Below are 20,839 nucleotides of genomic sequence, written 5' to 3' on the forward strand. Positions count from 1 at the left end.
TACACATGTGTGAGAGACAGGGCCCTGGTGCAAGGGGGGGGGGGGGCTGTTTCAATTGAAACAGATGAAACATAGTAAAGGAGTTACTGTTCAGTATTGGAGCGGCCAGGGCAGAAACCAGCTTGGAGTCTATGAGTGGTATGAGACGTACTGTAAATACAATAATAGTTAATGTACAATATTGAATACACACAGTAAAACCACCTGACCTCTAATGTCTCTGATTGTCATTGTGTTGTGTTGGTCTGCTATCATCCTGATGTTGTTACACTTTGATACGGAACACTGGGTGAAAAGCAATGATTTTGGGAGGGTATTCCTCAGGCATATCCCTGATAATTACGGGAGTATGTGTGTGTATGTTGCCCTCATTCATTAATGTACCACCTCCCACATACCTCCCACATATCCAGGTAAATGTACCATTTCAGGGTTAGGGTTAACATGTTGAAACAGTTCATGCTGTATAATCATAAAGTTTAACGAGGGGTAGACATAGCTGGATGGGGAGAGAGGCCTGCTTTATGTGCGTGTGGGTGCACACACACACACACACACACACACACACACACACACACACACACACACACACACACACACACACACACACACACACACACACACACACGTAAGCTGGCTTTGTAGGGGTGGTTGTGTACTCCCCTGTCTGTCTTTGAGTGTCTTCCCACAGGTCCTGCAGGCGGGGCATTGGGTTTTTCTGAAAAACTTCACAAAAATGTTGCTATGTATCGTCTCTGTCGGGTGGAAACCTCATGTCCAGATGCTTTTGTGTGACGCTGTAGTATGAAGAAGTAGGGCGTTTATCCAATACAAAACATCAGTTAGAATATGGAGATAATTGAGTTTTTTTCCGACAACAGCGATATATAGCAACAACTAATTTGGTCTTCTTCAGTTTAGTCTTTGGTTTGCACACATCCTCTCACTTACTGATTCTACAGACTAACACACTCCATGCCATTCTTTGTTATATTCAAGTTAAATATATAATATTATTGTATACACTTTTAAACCAGCTGTGTGTCTTCCTTCTTCTTGTTATGGCCTACGAGCCAGTTGGTAACAGTGTACAGTAGGTAAGACACCCGCAGCAGCACATAAAGCAGACATGTCCAAAGTCTGGCCCAGGGCCCAAGCGTGACACACAGGCAAAGGTGGCTTCCCTCCTAAAATGTATATAACCACACATATCATCCACACACATTAACCACATGAACCCTATGGGGTGAACCTTTTGCACAAATAGCAGCTGTATAAGAACATAACAGTTTTGCAAAGCGTTAATTGTGATCTTGAACATTGGCTATTTTTGCCACATATTTAGTGTGGATTTGACCAAGAGTATACAAATATGCTTTGACTTAAAGAGGCCCGTTTCAATTGAAACGGATGAAACATAGTAAAGGAGTTACTATCCAGTATTGGAGCAGCCAGGGCAGAAACCAGCTTGGAGTCTATGAGTGGTTTGAGACGTACTGTAGATTATAATAATAGTTAATGTACAACATTTAATAGACACAGTAAAACCACCTGACCTCTAATGTCTCTGATTGTCATTGTGTTGTGTTGGTCTGCTATCATCCTGATGTTGTTACACTTTGATACTGATCAACATGTTCAAAGAGCTCATATAATTATAAAGTTTAACGAGGGTTGGCCTTAGCTGGATGGGTAGAGAGGCCTGGTTTATGTGTGTGTACACACACACGCACACGCACGCACACGCACGCACACGCCATTAAGAGAGAGAGACTTTAAAATAAAACCTGCATTGACAAATTATAATGCTAGTTTCACACTGTATTACCGCAATAAGTCGTTTTATGAATTCTGACTAGTATCTACAGGAATTATGATTTTTACTGAAACAGTCGTGATGCTGATGGAATGAGAATAGAAGAAAAACTAAATTAAAAGCACAATTTTGTCTGGATTTATTTTTTAGGACATAAAAAACATTTCACTGTGTCAGTGCATGACCCTCACTCGGGGTGGGTCAAGATAAATATATTCATGTCACCAGGAGGGTCAGGTCTTTTTATTTCAAAGAACTTCCTCCAGTGACCATTCTAAACATTGAACGGTTCCTTATCTTCCTGTCAGGGTTGATCAGCAGAGAGCAGAGTCTCCTGAACCCAGCTGTGTCTCCATGAAGAGTGACCGCTCCAAGGGAGGACGTATTGACTTCAAAGATGGACACCACTCTACTGATCAGAGGTCAGAATGTACAACTATCACAATGTCTTTATTATAATTAGTTTGAGTCTGTTGTCTCTGTGTGTGAATCAGGGGTGAATACACATCTAGAATAAGCTTCATTCATGTTTAATTCAATGTTCATTCTTCCATCATGTGTCATGTGTGTGTATACAGTATGATGAAAAGGAGGAGGACCAGTATGATACCTTGTCTCCTCTGGTCGTTCATCTGGACATAAAAGTGTCTTGTTGTTGTTGTTCAGGTTTTTGATGACTTAGCATAAGTTCAGTTCATGTCCAGTAGTGTGTTGACCTCTGTACAGTGCTGTGTCATAGGCAGCAGAGACATCTATAAAAAGATGCTTTAGTTATTAGTTTACATTCAAACCATCCTCAATGTGTTGGGTGAAGATTAGTAGCTGTCTAGTTCTGGAGGCAGAACGAAGCTTGATGTTTGGTCAGCTTAGAGTCTATGAGTGGTATGAGACATACTGTAGATTATAATAATAGTTAATGTTCAACATTTAATAGACACAGTAAAACCACCTGACCTTGCAGCCTTTTGTTTTTAGACTTTGATAAGGAACAACATGTTAAAACTGCTCATATAATCATATAGTTTAATGAGGGGGGGCCATAGCTGGGTAGAGAAGGCTGGTTTATGTGTCAAAGGGTCTCTGTCTATGTGTGTCACTGAGCAAGACATAACTGTTTCCCTGTAGCGCTACTGCTCCTGATATTAGGATAGGTTAAATGACCCCATATACACCCCCCCCCCCCCCCTCTTGGTTAATGTTTACCAATAGAGTAAGTGTACTTCAGAATAGTTTTGTTTCTTACCTTTATATCAGTAGTGTGGTATATGGAGGCTCAGGTAAAGTTACTTGATTTCACTTTGAAAAGGTTAAAATGACCAGTGAGCAGCTTTAACGGCACTGTTTATTTCATACAGTACTTGATTTAAATAAATGAACCCAGTACATTTTACTTTATTCAAACTGACACAAAATGTTGATTCATTCAGTATGTGTGTACTGTATGTGTACACACACACACACACACACACACACACACACACACACACACACACACACACACACACACACACACACACACACACACACACACACACACACACACACACAAATATGTGCCTTAAAAAAAAGAAAAGTTAAATAACATGTTGGTAATGCATGTAAAAGCTGTTGGCCAACTGCCATTAAGAGAGAGAGACTTTAAAATAAAACCTGTGTTGACACATTATAATGCTAGTTTCACACTGTATTATCGCAATATGTCGTTTTATGAATTCTGACTAGTATCTACAGGAATTATGATTTTTACTGAAACAGTCTTAATGCTGATGGAATGAGAATAGAAGAAAAAACATTTCACTATGGAAGTGCATGAATCTCACTTGTGATGGGTCAAGATACATATATTTATTTCATCAGGAGGGTCAGGGTCATTTCAGAGAACTTTAAAATCCTCCAGTGACCATTCTAAACACTGAACGGTTCCTTATCTTCCTGTCAGGGTTGATCAGCAGAGAGCAGAGTCTCCTGAACCCAGCTGTGTCTCCATGAAGAGTGACCGCTCCAAGGGAGGACGTATTGACTTCAAAGATGGACACCACTCTACTGATCAGAGGTCAGAATGTACAACTATCACAATGTCTTTATTATAATTAGTTTGAGTCTGTTGTCTCTGTGTGTGAATCAGGGGTGAATACACATCTAGAAAAAGCTTAATTCATATTTAATTCAATGTTCATTATCCCATCATGTGTCATTTGTGTATACTAGAAGTTTGGCCTGCTGCACTGGCCTCACATGTACCGCCCACTTCATAGCGCAGTAAACGATGTACACGGTCATCGCTGTAATATTAGGAGAGTGTGCAACACATAGCCTCTCTCTCTCTCTCTCTCTCTCTCTCTCTCTCTCTCTCTCTCTCTCTCTCTCTCTCTCTCTCTCTCTCTCTCTTTCTCTCTCTCTCTGTGTCCCTCCCTCCCGCCGTGTGTTCTCCGTGACATGGTGATTAGTTTGTGTAAGAAAATAGAGCTTCTCAAGTCAACGTGTTGTGTTGTTGGTAGCATGAGTTGTAGTGAACACAACAGTTGGAATAAGTATGAGCGGCCAGCGCGAGTAGGGGTGTGCATCGCAGCTTGACGACAAACACACAGGTGTGCTTATTTTGTAAGGTATTTTCGGCTTATTTGGTTGCTTCTTTTAGGCCCGTTTTCATAGACCACGGCAGCGCTTGTTTCTCGCCCGTTTCACGGATGTGGTAACGCTTGTTTCTCGCACATGAATCATGATGGGCTTGTCAAATCAGTGATCATTTTCACGTTGCAGACATCCCGGAAGTAAACTGCACGCTGAAATATTGCAAACACTTTATGATTATTAGAAGTGGAGACACATGTGAAGGTGGAAAATAAAGTAGATGTTATTGTCAGAAAAGCCATGAGCGATTTTTGTAGCAAGTTGGGAGAGAATTGGAGCACTGCTTTGGCCGTGAGTTGTACCTAAAGGTTTGGGTACAGAAAAGGGCAAGGACTCTGATTGTGCTGTGAGGATGTTGAAAAGAAGGGGGTCCAGTATGATACCTTGTCTCCTCTGGTCGTTCATCTGGACATAAAAGTGTCTGTTGTTTTTGTTCAGGTTTTTGATGACTTAGCATAAGTTCAGTTCATGTCCAGTAGTGTGTTGACCTCTGTACAGTGCTGTGTCATAGGCAGCAGAGACATCTATAAAAAGATGCTTTAGTTATTAGTGTACATTCAAACCATCCTCAATGTGTTGGTAAAGATTAGTAGCTGTCCAGTACCAGGGGCGGCCTTAATGATCTGGAGGCCTGTTTTAATTGAAACGGATGAAACATAGTAAAGGAGCTACTGTCCAGTATCCGAGCGGCCAGGGCAGAAACCAGCTTTGATGTTTGGTCAGCTTGGAGTCTATGAGTGGTATGAGACGTACTGTAGATTATAATAATAGTTAATGTTCAATATTTAATAGACATAATAAAACCACCTGACCTCTAATGTTTCTTGATTGTCATTGTGTTGTGTTGGTCTGCTATCATCCTGATGTTATTACACTTTGATACGGAACATGTTGAAACAGTTCATGCTGTATAATCATAAAGTTTAATGAGGGGTAGACATAGCTGGATGGGGAGAGAGGCCGGGTTATGTGTGTGTGTGTGTGACACACACCTGTGCCTTAAAAACAAGAAAAGTTAAATAACATTTTGGTAATGCATGTAAAAGCTGTTGGCCAACTTCCATTAAGAGAGACTTTAAAATAAAACCTGCATTGACAAATTATAATGCTAGTTTCACACTGTATTATCACAATAAGTCGTATTATGAATTCTGACTAGTATCTACAGGAATTATGATTTTTACTGAAACAGTCTTGATGCTGATGGAATGAGAACAGAAGAAAAAAAATATTAAAAGCAAGATTTTGTCTGGATTTAATTTTTAGGAAATAAAACCATTTCACTGTGTCAGTGCATGACCCTCACTTGTGATGTTTCAAGATAAATATATTTATGTCATCAGGAGGGTCTGGTCTTTTTATTTCAGAGAACTTTAAAATCCTCCAGTGATCATTCTAAACACTGAACGGTTCCTTATCTTCCTGTCAGGGTTGATCAGCAGAGAGCAGAGTCTCCTGAACCCAGCTGTGTCTCCATGAAGAGTGACCGCTCCAAGGGAGGACGTATTGACTTCAAAGATGGACACCATTCTACTGATCAGAGGTTAGAATGTTAAACTAACAGAAAAAAAGACATGATTTCGTTTTATTAAACTCTACCGATCAAATGTCAGAAGTCACACTGGATGTGCAGTCCCCCCAGCCCCCCCCCCACACTTTTTAATGAATAATTTCCATACTTTTAGGCCTGAAACCCCCAAAAATCCGAAAAGGTATCATTGTGTGCTTAATGTCCTCAAAGTCAAGCTCCCAACAAGCTTTGAACTGAGCAGATTGGACCTTCAGCTCCAGAGATAATGACCAAAACATCTTGAAAACGGCCACTTTTGCCGGTTTCCGATCGCCAATTTTCGTTTGAGTTTCGATTGAGAGTTTGTTTTTTCTTTAATAACATGGGCTAATAGAAGGTCGTACGGCGACAAACTAAATACCTGAGTAAAGTTCACTTTAAGTTGCATCCAACACATCTACTGACATTTACGTCTGCCTTACCGTTAGGCCGCTAGGGCCAGTTGAAATTTCTTTTTTTATATCCTTCTTTTTTTCCATTCTGGAGAGAGCACTTTTTTACTGATGGGTAAGAGCAGGGGCTCGAGCCCCCTGTCATGTCTATGTGTGCACGTGCCTGCACACACACACACACACACACACACACACACACACACACACACACACACACACACACACACACACACACACACACACACACACACACACACACACACACACACACAGGTATGTGTGCGTGCGTGCACAGACACACATTTTGTGCATTTACAGATAGATATACAACCAGTAAAACCACCTGACCTCTACTGTCTCTGTTATCATGTTGCATTGGCCTGAAATCACTCTGATGTTGTTAGACTTTGATACTGAACATGTTTAAACAGCTCATATAATCATAACGTTTAATATCTAACTCACATTTTAAGATGCACTTTATTTTATTGTTTCAACAGACAGTAAGCCTACGTATTATGAAATCTATCTTGTGAAATGTGTCTAATGTTCAATATAGATGCCATGTAAATGTACTGTTTGGGCTTTTTCTTTTGAGAGTTTTTATTTTTAGATGTTTGTACTTTTAAACTTTTCCCTCCGAATGTTTTTATTTAATCTAAATACATATTATGAACTCCTTTCTTATTTATAAAGTGTTTTTAACATGTGTGTATAATCACTCTCCTCCAAACATAAATGTCTTAACATTAAACTAAATGTTGTAAAACTAAATAAATGAATGGTTTAGGCCTAGCCTACATATAACAAAACATAAATCCTTTTGCAGTGCATTACAACTTTACAACGCTGCTGATTATAATATACAACATATCATTTTGTATATTGTATTACTTTGTATATAATATATGGTTCTCACAGTTGTAAGACAGTATAAGCCACGTCAGCGTATACAGTAAAAACATCAGTGTTAATTTAACTCTAAGAGAGTAAAACATGTAACCAAATGGACCCTTCAAGTGGAATCTGACCCTCTACCTTTCCATAGCATACCTTCTATTAATGCATCACATTGTGACATATTGAACAACGTTATAAACCACAGATAATTATAATGTATTAATGCATCACATTGTGACATATTGAACAACGTTATAAACCACTGATAATTATAATGTATTAATGCATCACATTGTGACATATTGAACAACGTTATAAACCACAGATCATAATGTCTGCTTTGAAAATACTGGCCGACGTTTTATGACTTATAACTTAATGACTCTGAGCCTCTGGTGTCTACTGGAGGAAAACAGAGGAATCTCATTCATGTCTTTTTCATTTCAGTCCAGGTGGTATTCATAATTACACAGATTTGAATCACATACTTTAACATACTTTAACACACATATACAGTGTACAATAACTGAAGAAACATTTTCCTTTCTAAAAATAATTAAAATTAAAAATAGAATAGGACAGACTTCCTGTATGCAAACTTCAAAATAAAACCTGCATTGTTAAATTATAATACAGGTTTCACACTGTATTATCACCATACATCTTATTTTGAGTGTTTAGTAACTACACAGGAATTCAGGTTGTTTACTGAAGCTGCCTTAATGCTGATGGAATGAGAATAATACACAAACTGGATTAAAAGCAGCATTGTGTCTGGATTTCATTTTTAGGAAATGCAAACCATTTCACTGTGGAAGTGCCTTACCCTCACTCTGGATGGGTCAAGATACATTATGTCATCAGGAGGGTCAAGCCTTTTTATTTCAGAGCACTTTAAAATCCTCCAGTGACCATTCTAAACATTGAACGGTTCCTCATCTTCCTGTCAGGGTTGATCAGCAGAGAACAGAGTCTACACCATGACTAGCATGTCACAAACCCAGACAGAGTGATTAGACTTCATCTCATCGCCTCTGAAAACAACCGGAAGGGTTGATACAATGGAATCAATATTCGGTCACTGCATTGACTATTTTTCGCCTCAAATGTTGTCAAAAATATTATTGACAGCAATGTTTAGCTGTAAATGACGTGTGTTTGTTTACATAGCTGCCATGCTGGATACGGCTAAACTCAAGATACGCAGATGGATATGAGCCAGATGCTCTGAGCCTTTGATTAGACAGCGCTCTGTTATTTAGTTCAGAGGTCATTATTCAAAAATAACTGACTGATGAATTCAGTGATTGGCCAATCAGAATCAAGCATTCAACAAGGCTGTGTAATAACATAGAACAGTCTTGTTCCACAGTGTGTCCTTGTTGGATCATTTTCTTGTGTTTTATGTTCCAGTTTTTAAGAACTGTACTTTTGAGTGCTTGGTCTTTATTGCAGGTTTTCAGCATTTGAATTGGAGGGCTGTTACAGGACCCAGTGTTGTGATGGTTGTTTAATCTACAAAGTCCTTCATAAAATGTATTGTTAACAAAACTGACTAAATGTAAAACCTCATGAAGCATTTATTCTCACCATCATACATACTATATATGAAATCTTCATTAAACAACATTTGCCGTCACATTTTAAATAGAAGTGGTTTCATACTTAGATGTCTACCACCTACTGACTAGTTGAGCTCTAAATATGTTTCATCTTGCTTATCTTCATGTCAGGGTTGATCAGCAGAGAGCAGAGTCTCCTGAACACAGCTGTGTCTCCATGAAGAGTGACCACTCCAAGGATGGATGGATTAACTTCAAAGATGGACACCACTCTACTGATCAGAGGTCAGAATATAAAACTAACAGAAAACAACACATGATTTAGTTTTATTAAATGCTACTGATAAAAGGTCAGAATGATGTTGACCTTTTAATCTCCCAAAATATCACATCCTTTAACCAGAGCAGTGTCCATTATGAAAAGTAGTGAACTCTAGAAAAGGGGCACTTTTTTATTTTTACATTTGTAACCAAGCTGTTTAATAGCATCATTAAGATGTTGGTACTTTAGCATCTTAGTAAGGGATGCCTCTTCCAGACTGTGGTTCAATGTCCATCGCACTTCTCACTTCTCTACTGTCCTCATCAACAACAGCATCTGGTGTATTCGCTGTGACATCTGAACATGTATTATTTTCATTACTGCACAGTTTGAACGTGGCAGTTGAAACACAAGTGCTTGTACATTTTGACAGATGATGAAAAATATCAGATGTCTGGATGTCTTTAGCTAATAAATCAACAATTCTGTCATGCTAAAATGTACATTCCCTTATGTAGCAGCCATTCAGAATATGTGACAGAGTTTCAGTAACTGGATTATGGTCATGGTGCAGACAATGAGGAGGAAATGTGGTAGGGTAGCACAGATTCAATTCAATCTTTATTCAAGACACACACAGGGGGGTCCATAGTGAAGCACACTTAAAACATATAAAAACAACAAAACAAAACAATAAATCAACAAGGCATATACAAACAAGGCAGGACTTTCAGCCTTATCTCTGCACATAGGCCTACAGGCTAGAGCGCCAGTGTCTCCATAGCTTAGATGACAGCCTAACAGAGCTCTTGGCAGGATTAGAGAGTGATACAATAATGCTGTTCACAGAGTCTGTTAACCTGTACATAAATCTGTACATAAGGTTTCGTAATACAGCAGGGCAAGTGGGTACATTTATTTCTACAAACATTTGACTGGCACTACAGCATCTTGGGGCTTTGAGCAGTAGCCTCATGCAGTCGTTATAGGCCACTGTCATTTTTTGCAGACTGCCCTTTTTGTAGCAGACTTCCCTTTTTTTTGCAGACTGCCCTTTTGTATAGCGCAGTGCAGTAAGCTTTAAAAAGTGAGATTTTCACTGGAACTGAGCAGAAATTGAATTTGCGAACAAGCATGTTGGCTTGGGCATATAGTTTACGGCGCTGTCTAAAAATATCTCTGTCATCAGATAGGTCATTTGTTATAACATGACCTAGATATTTGGTCTCCTTGCACTCTTTCAGTGTCATCATTCAAGTCATCTGCGAACATGAGGTGGTTGATGATACAGTCACCAATGATACACCCTGTTTTACAGGCATTCAATTATACAGATAAATCATCCTGTACAATTCAATTGTACAGAGAAAGATTGAGACTAGTTGGAAGGATTCTGGCTTTGACTGAAGAGGTGATTACTGTATATCCTCATCAACTGCATAATGTTTGAATATTGTTTGAGAGACAGTGTGATCTGCATCAGGAAGACAAGATAGCTTTCCTTGTCACCATATAGTATAAACTTCAAATGTCCTGCCATCGGCAAGACAGTACATTTTCAGGGGATTCCCAGGGCAATAAGAGGGACAAAGAAGGGCATTTAAAATGCTGAATTATTTTGATGATCACTGCTTTTATGATGCTAATTAATTTGAGCAACTGGTCAAGGACCTCTTCAAATCACCTTTTGCCTCATAATGAGTCTGACACCTTCTTCAACACACATTCTTTTGTTCTCATGTATATGGATGTCTGTTGAAGGGAAAAACGGGGGTGTGTAGTGACAACTTCTTTTCAGGGGCAAAACAGTGCATTTTCCTACTCTGTGTGGAGTTTGCATGTTCTCCCCGTGTCTCCTAGGGTAGTTAATACCCTCACAAAAACATGTAGTAATCCTGGTCACTATACTGCCTCCCCCTGGTCAGCCGGGGCGCCTGATGGAGGAGAAGGGAACTGGTTGGAATAACGTGTTCCTTCCACGCGCTATGTCCAACCAGGGAAACTCCCCCCTGTCGGGTGATAAGAAGCGGCCTGCTTGCTCCTCATGCATTGAAGGAGGCATGAGCTTCAGCTTGGGCTCTCCCTAGGCTGGCAGAGGGTAGGTAGTGCCCAGGATTACATAGGCAATTGGCACTGGGTGAAAAAATGTGGGTTACAAAATCGTGGGATAAAAATTATAAAAGAAATAAACAAAGAAAACAGTGCATTTTTAAGGTCAGAACAGGGGGGGGGGAGATGCATTTTCAGGGCACTTTCAGGGAAAGAACAGTAACGTGTGAAGTTTTGAAGTGGCACTGTATACATATAATATACATAATATAATAATATAAATCCATTCAGTTCAGTTCACACACACACACACACACACACACACACACACACACACACACACACACACACACACACACACACACACACACACACACACACACACACACACACACACATTTACAGATAGATTTACAACCAGTAAAACCACCTGACCTCTACTGTCTCTGTTATCATGTTGCATTGGCCTGAAATCACCCTGATGTTGTTAGACTTTGATACTGAACATGTTTAAACAGCTCATATAATCATAAAGTTTAATATCTAACTCACAAATTAATAAGGCCTTTATTTTATTGTGTTCAACGGACAGTACATAACTATGGAATCTATCTTGTGAAATGTGTTTAATGTTCATGTTTGCTTTTGGGATTTTATTTGCAATTTGAGATTTCTTTTACTTTTACCCTTTCCCCACCATTTAAAAACAAATCTAAATACATGTTATGAACTTATTCATTACATTTTAAATGTCTTGCCGTTGATAAAATAAATGAATGGTTTAGGCCTAGCCTACATATTGTGATAACATAAATCCTTTTACAGTGCATTACAACTTTACAACACTGCTGATTATAATATACAACATATGATTTTAACGTATGGTTTTCAAAGCTGTAAGATAATGACACATCAGAGTATACAGTAAAACTTGTAACCAAATGGACCCTTCAAGTGGAATATGACCCTCTACCTTTCCATAGCAGACCTTCTATTAATGCATCACATTGTGACATATTGAACAACGTTATAAACCACAGATAATTATAATGTATTAATGCATCACATTGTGACATATTGAACAACGTTATAAACCACAGATAATTATAATGTATTAATGCATCACATTGTGACATATTGAACAATGTTATAAACCACAGATAATTATAATGTATTAATGCATCACATTGTGACATATTGAACAACGTTATAAACCACAGATAATTATAATGTATTAATGCATCACATTGTGACATATTGAACAACGTTATAAACCACAGATAATTATAATGTATTAATGCATCACATTGTGACATATTGAACAACATTATAAACCACAGATAATTATAATGTATTAATGCATCACATTGTGACATATTGAACAACATTATAAACCACAGATAATTATAATGTCCGCTTTGAAAATACTGGCCGACTTTTAATGACTTTATGACTTAATGACTCTGAGCCTCTGGTGTCTACTGGAGGAAAACAGAGGAGGGTCATGACTTTTTCATTTTAGTCAATAATATTTATATATAATATTTATTTACCAGCTTAATCTATCTTGTTGAAATGTGGCTAATTTGACTTGACTTGTGTTTTAAAATCAAGTAATTTATTTATACATTTATTCATCAGCTAGTCACACATTAAACTTTTATTTAAATAAAGTGTGTGTGTGCGTGTGTGCGTGTGTGTGTGTGTGTGTGTGTGTGTGTGTGTGTGTGTGTGTGTGTGTGTGTGTGTGTGTGTGTGTGTGTGTGTGTGTGTGTGTGTGTCCTCCACAGAGACCAGCAGATATCTCAGGGTCCCAGTGGTCAGTCAGCTCAGGAACATCAAACAGAGCTGGACTCCATATTTAAGGTATGTCAATGTAAATCTTTACTTCATCTACAAATAACATGATGAGCTGATCACAATAGAGACACGTAGGCTGTGTGTCCACCAAAGCATTTGATCCCACATGAACCATATTTGTCCATGGAGACTGAAATGCCTGAACATCTATTATAACTTTATTTGACTTTTGCCATTGTTCTCTGAGCCAGTCTTATGAACTGGGTTTTACAATGAGGAACACTTCTCATAGGACTAGTTCATAAATTAACTTTTTATAATTATATTATATATCATTTTAAACACTCAAAGTGTGTTTGAGGTTTGGTATTTATTGTTTGATGACAATTCACCTTCATCACAAGGACATCAGTTTTCTTTAGGGAGATATTACATTACCAAGACCTTTCTTCCATGACACTGTGAAAATGACCAGTACACTGTTACCCAGTGTAATTAAAAGTGATGGACTTTAAATCAATTCATATAATAAAGGAACATCCGCACTCTCTTCAGTTATATTCTTGATTTATTTCTTTAGGGTGAACAGCCGCAGCAGACAGTCTATCTAGAAAAACGGACGCGTTTCGGCACGTCGGTCTTCCTCAGCGTTTCAAAACACAGTTTTGAAACGCATATATACTCAATAAGTAACTCAGACAACATTAGTCACTTCATACTGGGGGATCCTGAGGCGTTCCATGGCCAGCATGGAGATATAATCCCCCCATCTGGTGTTTGGTCTGCCCCAACCAATTAATCAATTCAATATTGTTAATTTAAACGTTATTATATTATTATGTGTTTCAGCTGCTTGAAGAGAATCTGGTAACATTAGTGAAGAAAGAGATGAAGAGGTTCCAGAGGGTTCTGACAACAGATTACCCAGAATGCTTAGAGAGTCAGAGGGAGGAGGGTGAGGATGAGGAGGAGAGGAGAAGCATCACAGAGGGAGCTCTGAAGATCACACTGCACCTCCTGAGGAGTCTGAAGCAGGGGAAGCTGGCTGACATCCTGGAGATCAGTAAGAAAGTCTTTATTCACACCTTTAACATGATGGAGAGCAGTAAGAAAGTCTTTATTCATACCTTTAACATGATGGAGAGCAGTAAGAAAGTCTTTATTCACACCTTTAACATGAGCAGTATAAGTAATTATACATAATTTAACATGATGGAGGGAAATTGAAGCAAAATAATACATTTCGACAACTCTGTGGTCAATGTAAACATATCTCCAAGCAGATCTCTATGATTCTATACTATAACTAACTTGTAACGTGTTACTTTATTTAATATCCAAATAAAACTTCTAATATAAAAGACTAATTACATTACCCTTCCACACATGCATTGTAATGGATAAATAATGTTTATCAGAAGTGTAGTGAGTGTAGTAGACACACCAAGAATCTAAAATCAAGAGGATTTTATTGTCACTAGTCATACGGATATAAGCAGCCAAATGCAAGAATGATAAGGTCCACAATACTTTTCTAACAGCAACATTACAACAGTAATAAAGATAAATATCTTCTAATGGCAAGTTTTTTATTACTATCTGGGCAGTTGCTTTTATATTAACTTATATACTCACTGGTGTCTTCCATTCTTTGGTCATTTAGAAACTCTTGCTCCTGTCAGTCAACAACAACTCAAATCTAATCTGAGGAAGAAGTGTAAGAATGTGTCAGAGTGGATTGCTAAAGAAGGAAACCCAACACGTCTGAATCAGATCTTCACAGAGCTCTACATCACAGAGGGAGGCAGTGGAGAGGTCAATAAAGAACATGAAGTCAGACAGATTGAAACAGCATCCAGGAAATCAGTGAGACCAGAGACACCAATCAAATGTGAAGACATCTTTAAACCCTTACCTGGACAAGATGAACCAATCAGAACAGTGATGACAAAGGGAGTGGCCGGCATTGGTAAAACAGTGTTAGCTCAGAAGTATGCTCTGGACTGGGCAGAAGACAAAGCCAACCAGAAAATCCACTTCATGTTTCCCCTCACTTTCCGAGAGCTGAATCTGATAAAAGAGAAGAAGTACAGCTTGGTAGGACTTCTGCATCACTTCTTTGGTGGAATCATGAAACGAGGGATCTGCAGCTTAAAAGAGTTCCAAGTTGTGTTCATCCTTGATGGATTAGATGAATTGAGGCTTCCTCTCTTCCAGAACACTGAGATTGTAACTGATGTCACAAAGCCAACCTCGGTGGACGTGCTGCTGACCAACCTTATCAACGGTAAACTGCTTCCCTCTGCTCGCATCTGGATAACTACACGACCTGGAGCAGCACATCAGATCCCAACTGATTATGTTGACAGGGTGACAGAGGTGAGAGGATTCACCGATCCACAGAAGGAGGAATACTTCATCAAGAGATTCGGGGATGAGAAGCAAGCACGCCCAATCATCACACACGTCAAGAAAACCAAAAGCCTCCACATCATGTGTCACATTCCAGTCTTCTGTTTGATCACTGCCACCGTTCTGGAGGACATTTTGAGAACGGATGTGAAAGGATTGCTGCCAAAGTACCTGACTGAGATGTACCTCCACTTCATGTTGGTTCAGTCCAAACAGAAGAATGTGAAATATCAAGATGGAGCTCAGACACATTCTGACCAGAATCCAGAAAATACCAAGGTCATTCTGTCTTTGGGAAAACTGGCATTTGAACAGCTAGAGAAAGGCAACCTGATCTTCTATGAAGCAGACCTGAGAGAGTGTGGCATTGATATCAGAGATGCCTCTGTGTACTCTGGAATGTTTACACAGATCTTTAAAGAAGAGTATGGTATGTACAAGGACACAGTGTTCTGCTTTGTTCATCTTAGTGTTCAGGAGTTTCTCGCTGCTCTTTTTGTCTTTGTCTCCTTCGTCAACGATGGCGTCAACCTACTGTCAAAGCCACAAGCAACCTCCAACTGGCCCAAGTTATTTAGAGACAAACCTAAGTTAAATCACCTCTACCAAAGTGCTGTAGACAAGGCCTTACAGAGTCCAAATGGACACCTGGACTTGTTCCTGCGTTTCCTGCTGGGCCTCTCTTTGGAGAACAATCAGAAACTCCTACAAAGACTGATACAGACTGGAAAAAGCGTCCAGACCAATCATAAAACAGTCAAATACATCAAGAAGAAGATCAGAGACAATCCATCTCCAGAGAGAAGCATCAATCTGTTCCACTGTCTGAATGAGATGAATGATCATTCTCTAGAGGAGGACATCCAACAGTACCTGACATCAGGACGTCTCTCCACAGACAAGCTCTCTCCTGCTCAGTGGTCAGCTCTGGTCTTCATGTTGCTGTCTTCAGAAAAGGAGCTGGACGTGTTTGACCTGAAGAAATACTCTGCTTCAGAGGAAGCTCTTCTAAGGCTGCTGCCCGTCCTCAAAGCCTCCAATAAAGCTCTGTAGGTTCTTTGATAACTGTAAATATTTAATATATTATATGATCTTTCTTTAACAGAATATCTACTAAAAAATGCTTTATCGCTAATGCTTATTCAGGCTAAGTGGCTGTAACTTGTCAGAGAGTTGCTGTCAGGAGTTATCGTCAGTCCTCAGCTCCAGCTGTAGTCTGAGAGAAGTGGATCTGAGCAACAATGACCTTCAGGATTCTGGCGTAACCCTGCTGGCTGTGGGACTGGGGAGTCCACACTGCATGCTGGAGACCCTCAAGTCAGTATAACTGTGTTCAACTGTGTTTAAATAAAACCAAATACGTTTTTAAATTCAAGTGGATCAGAATGTTCTTCAGTGAAACTTTGCACTCTATGTGTGCACGCGATTGTGCGTGCGTGTGATTTTGCGCGCGCGCTGTGTGTGTGTGTGTGTGTGTGCGTGTGCGTGTGCATGCGCAGTACTGCCGCTAGGCACACACAGAGCAAGCAATGTGTGCGTAGGGTACCAGATGCCGAGGGGACACCACATTTAACCAAGCTTATTAATATTTAAAACAAAACTACAATACCTTAGCCACCATTGCATTAGACAGTTATAGGCAATAATATGGATAAGCAGCCTATAGCCTACGGACATTTTCTCCGCGGCCACCTAAATAATCACGGCGTGCGTGCGTCCTCAAGTCACATGCATGAGGATCTGCTCAGAGCTGAAGCGGCCCCACTCCTCCCTGCACGGTCTGGCAGTGAATTAAAGGGTTAACACCAACATTAGGACAAATCAAAAGGGTGAAAGTAGACGATCTACATGTTGATCCTCCCGCGACACCTGCATGTATTTACTCGCTCGCTCGTGGGTCTGTGTGCGTTTGTCGTGCTTGAATGGTTGTGTCTGGAGTTGACTGGTCTGGAGCACAAAACTGGCTGATAAACAGGGTTGGGACTAGTGAAGAATCGCACGCTTGCACGATTCCTCTCGAGACTGTGTGTGTGTGTGTGTGTGTGTGTGTGTGTGTGTGTGTGTGTGTGTGTGTGTGTGTGTGTGTGTGTGTGTGTGTGTGTGTGTGTGTGTGTGTGTGTGTGTGTGTGTGTGTGCACGCACGCATGCGTGTGTCTCTCTTTGTGTGTGTGTGTGTGTGTGTGTGTGTGTATGTGTGTGTGTGTGTGTGTGTGTGTGTGTGTGTGTGACTATGTGCGCGCGTGAGAGTGAGTGACACAGACTTAATATTAGCCTACCAATTAATGGGCCAGCACTACAAGTGAGTAACACATTGTTTCATGTATAAAGAATATAAAATATTCCACTTAAAGGTAGAGTAAGTGATTTTATTTGGTTAAAATAAGTGTTAAATAGCTCTATATTCTGATAGTACCCTACCTACCTCTGATAGGCTAGAGTGTTTGTCTAGTAACTGGAGTCTCTGCGTCTCTCCAGCTCTTTATTAAGCAGAAAATGTATTTGCAGGTCGGGATACCAATTTTATCCAATCAGGATAGAGAACTCAGTGAGAATACAGATCAACCAGTGGAATTGGGAGTGATGACAGAATTGGAACTGGAACACTATAGAAATGAAGCTGATAAATGGCTGATTTTGTCAGCTTCCTGAAAATGTATGTTGTGTTTATTAAATAGCTGTAGACACAAGGAGACCCCTGTTACTGAACACACACTCTATAGCAATGATTAGCCTACTATCACAATATAGTGCGTTAACCTTTTAACGAAAAACCTTTAGTTTTGACCCAAAAAATATCCTTCACCCAACCTTTAACACATTCCATGCCAGAGTTTAATATCATAATGTACTCACCAGTGCCAGCGATTTATTGTTGTTTTTTTCACGTCGCCACAGACCTCGCTAAATACCTTAGGATCGCGCGTTAAACTGTTTGTAGACACACAGGGTAGCTGTGTGAGTGGCCCAGAGAAGACCGTTTCAATCGGCGACATTCCATTTTGCAGTCGTCGCGGTTTCTGTTAAACAGCGTTCAGCGAGGAGAAAAAAAACTCTGAGATAATGGCGGATTAGGGGAATCTTTAGAGCGGCGGCGGATGGAAACGAAAATCTCTGGATATGGATATTTCCATATCCGGGTGTGCTACAATGAAATGTGTCACTGCGAGAGAGGCCTACAATGAAATGTGTCATTGCGAGAGAGGCCTACAGTGAAATGTGTCACTGTGAGAGAGGCCTACAATGAAATGTGTCACTGCGAGAGAGGCCTACAATGAAATGTGTCACTGTGAGAGAGGCCTACAATGAAATGTGTCACTGTGAGAGAGGCCTACAATGAAATGTGTCACTGTGAGAGAGTTCTACAATGAAATGTGTCACTGTGAGAGAGGCCTACAATGAAATGTGTCACTGTGAGAGAGTTCTACAATGAAATGTGTCACTGTGAGAGAGGCCTACAATGAAATGTGTCACTGTGAGAGAGTTCTACAATGAAATGTGTCACTGTGAGAGAGGCCTACAGTGAAATGTGTCACTGCGAGGGAAAACAAAAATACATATACCACTTCGCGTAGATCTACACGACTGGCACGCTGCGCAATTATTTAGGTTCGCGTAGAACTACGCGATTGGAACGCAATGTGTGAAGAGAAATGTATCAATTACACATGCAGGCTGCATGTGTAATTGATACATTTCTCTTAAAGGACAACTTTAGTTTTTTACAACCACGGTTTATATTTTAGCTTGTAATTAAAGTAAATAAAAGATGAGTGTTATTTTTTATTTATTTACTGCTTTCTACAGTTTTGGCAATTTTTGCGATATTTTTTACAGTGGGCGGGGGCATTCTGTCCGGTGGCTAAATATGCCTTTTTTACACAATAAAAAAAGGTCCTGTGGTCTTTGATGGCCAGATGTGAGTTATTGGGGGCTAGAAGAGCTACTGTAAATAATAATAAAGAAAACACCGGGCTATTGTGTAAAAAAAAAGACATATTTAGCCACCGGACAGAATGCCCCCGCCCACTGTAAAAAAGATCGCGAAAATTGCTAAAACTATAGTTAGCAGTACATTTAAACATTTTAACACTCATATTTTATTTACTTTAATTACAATCTAAAACATAAACCTTGGTTGTAAAAAACAAAAGTTGTCCTTTAAAGGTTGTGTTGAAAACATTACATGTTAACGTTGCATTTTCTTTTTTTTTGGGGGGGGGGGGGGGGGTGGGGTGGGGGTGGGCACCACAAATATATTATGCTAGGGCACCCAAATGGCCAGGTGTGTGCGTGTGCGTGTGCGTGTGCGTGTGCGTGTGCGTGTGCGAGGTGTGTGTGTGTGCGCGCGTGCAATATTTATTATATTGTGTGATCTTGAAATGTAATTAATAAATGCTTTACCACTAATGTTTCTTCAGGCTGAGTGGCTGTAACCTTTCAGAGAGTTGCTGTCAGGAGTTATCATCAGTTCTTAGCTCCAAATCTAATCTGAGAGTGTTGGACCTGAGCAACAATGACCTCCAGGATTCTGGCGTAACCCTGCTGGCTGTGGGACTGGGGAGTCCACACTGCATGCTGGAGACCCTCAAGTCAGTATAACTGTGTTCAACTGTGTTTAAATAAAACCAAATGTGTTTCTAAATTCAATAGAACAGAATGTAACATTGTGAAACTGTGTGTGTGTGTGTGTGTGTGTGTGTGTGTGTGTGTGTGTGTGTGTGTGTGTGTGTGTGTGTGTGTGTGTGTGTGTGTGTGTGTGTGTGTGTGTGTGTAGTTTGTCAGGATGTCTGGTCACAGAGAAAGTCTGTTCTTCTCTGACTTCAGCTCTGCGCTCCAACCCTTCACATTTGAGAGAGTTGAACTTTACGTACAATCATCCAGGAGAATCAGGAGAAGCGATGCTCTCTGCTGTTGTGAAGGATCCACACTATAGACTGGACACTCTTAGGTATGAGAGACTTGGTCTGTGTGTGAATGTTCATAGTGTCTACTGTCTATTCAGACCATGTGTAAACACCAGGCATCACATAGAGACTTGGTCTGTGTGTGAATGTTCATAGTGTCTACTGTCTATTCAGACCATGTGTAAACACCAGGCATCACATAGAGACTTGGTCTGTGTGTGAATGTTCATAGTGTCTACTGTCTATTCAGACCATGTGTAAACACCAGACATCACATAGAGACTTGGTCTGTGAGTGAATGTTCATAGTGTCTACTGTCTATTCAGACCATCTGTAAACACCAGACATCACATAGAGACTTGGTCTGTGTGTGAATGTTCATAGTGTCTACTGTCTATTCAGACCATGTGTAAACACTAGACATCACATAGAGACTTGGTCTGTGTGTGAATGTTCATAGTGTCTACTGTCTATTCAGACCATGTGTAAACACCAGACATCACATAGAGACTTGGTCTGTGTGTGAATGTTCATAGTGTCT

At 39.9% G+C, this 20,839-nt stretch overlaps 1 protein-coding gene across 4 annotated transcripts in view; it reads left to right on the forward strand.

The window, feature by feature from the left end:
* The first annotated feature begins 3,760 nt into the window (after window positions 1–3,760).
* Window positions 3,761–20,839, forward strand: part of LOC311042487 (NACHT, LRR and PYD domains-containing protein 3-like) — a 20,573-nt gene continuing 3,494 nt past the window's right edge. Inside the window, exons 1-8 of one of the 4 annotated variants that reach the window (XM_084053244.1) lie at window positions 3,761–3,869; window positions 5,877–5,990; window positions 12,973–13,048; window positions 13,832–14,045; window positions 14,646–16,443; window positions 16,541–16,711; window positions 19,813–19,983; window positions 20,169–20,342. In XM_084053244.1, the coding sequence (XP_083909370.1) occupies window positions 3,802–3,869; window positions 5,877–5,990; window positions 12,973–13,048; window positions 13,832–14,045; window positions 14,646–16,443; window positions 16,541–16,711; window positions 19,813–19,983; window positions 20,169–20,342 (2,786 nt within the window). In that variant the 5' untranslated portion in view covers window positions 3,761–3,801. Of the gene's footprint in view, window positions 3,870–5,876; window positions 5,991–9,054; window positions 9,157–12,972; window positions 13,049–13,831; window positions 14,046–14,645; window positions 16,444–16,540; window positions 16,712–19,812; window positions 19,984–20,168; window positions 20,343–20,839 lie in introns of those variants that run through there. The other 3 variants (XM_084053247.1, XM_084053245.1, XM_084053246.1) reach the window with 3 other exon arrangements.

Source organism: Gymnoscopelus microlampas (assembly GCF_963454915.1).
Source record: "Gymnoscopelus microlampas genome assembly, chromosome: 3".
Taxonomy (NCBI): Eukaryota; Metazoa; Chordata; class Actinopteri; order Myctophiformes; family Myctophidae; genus Gymnoscopelus; species Gymnoscopelus microlampas.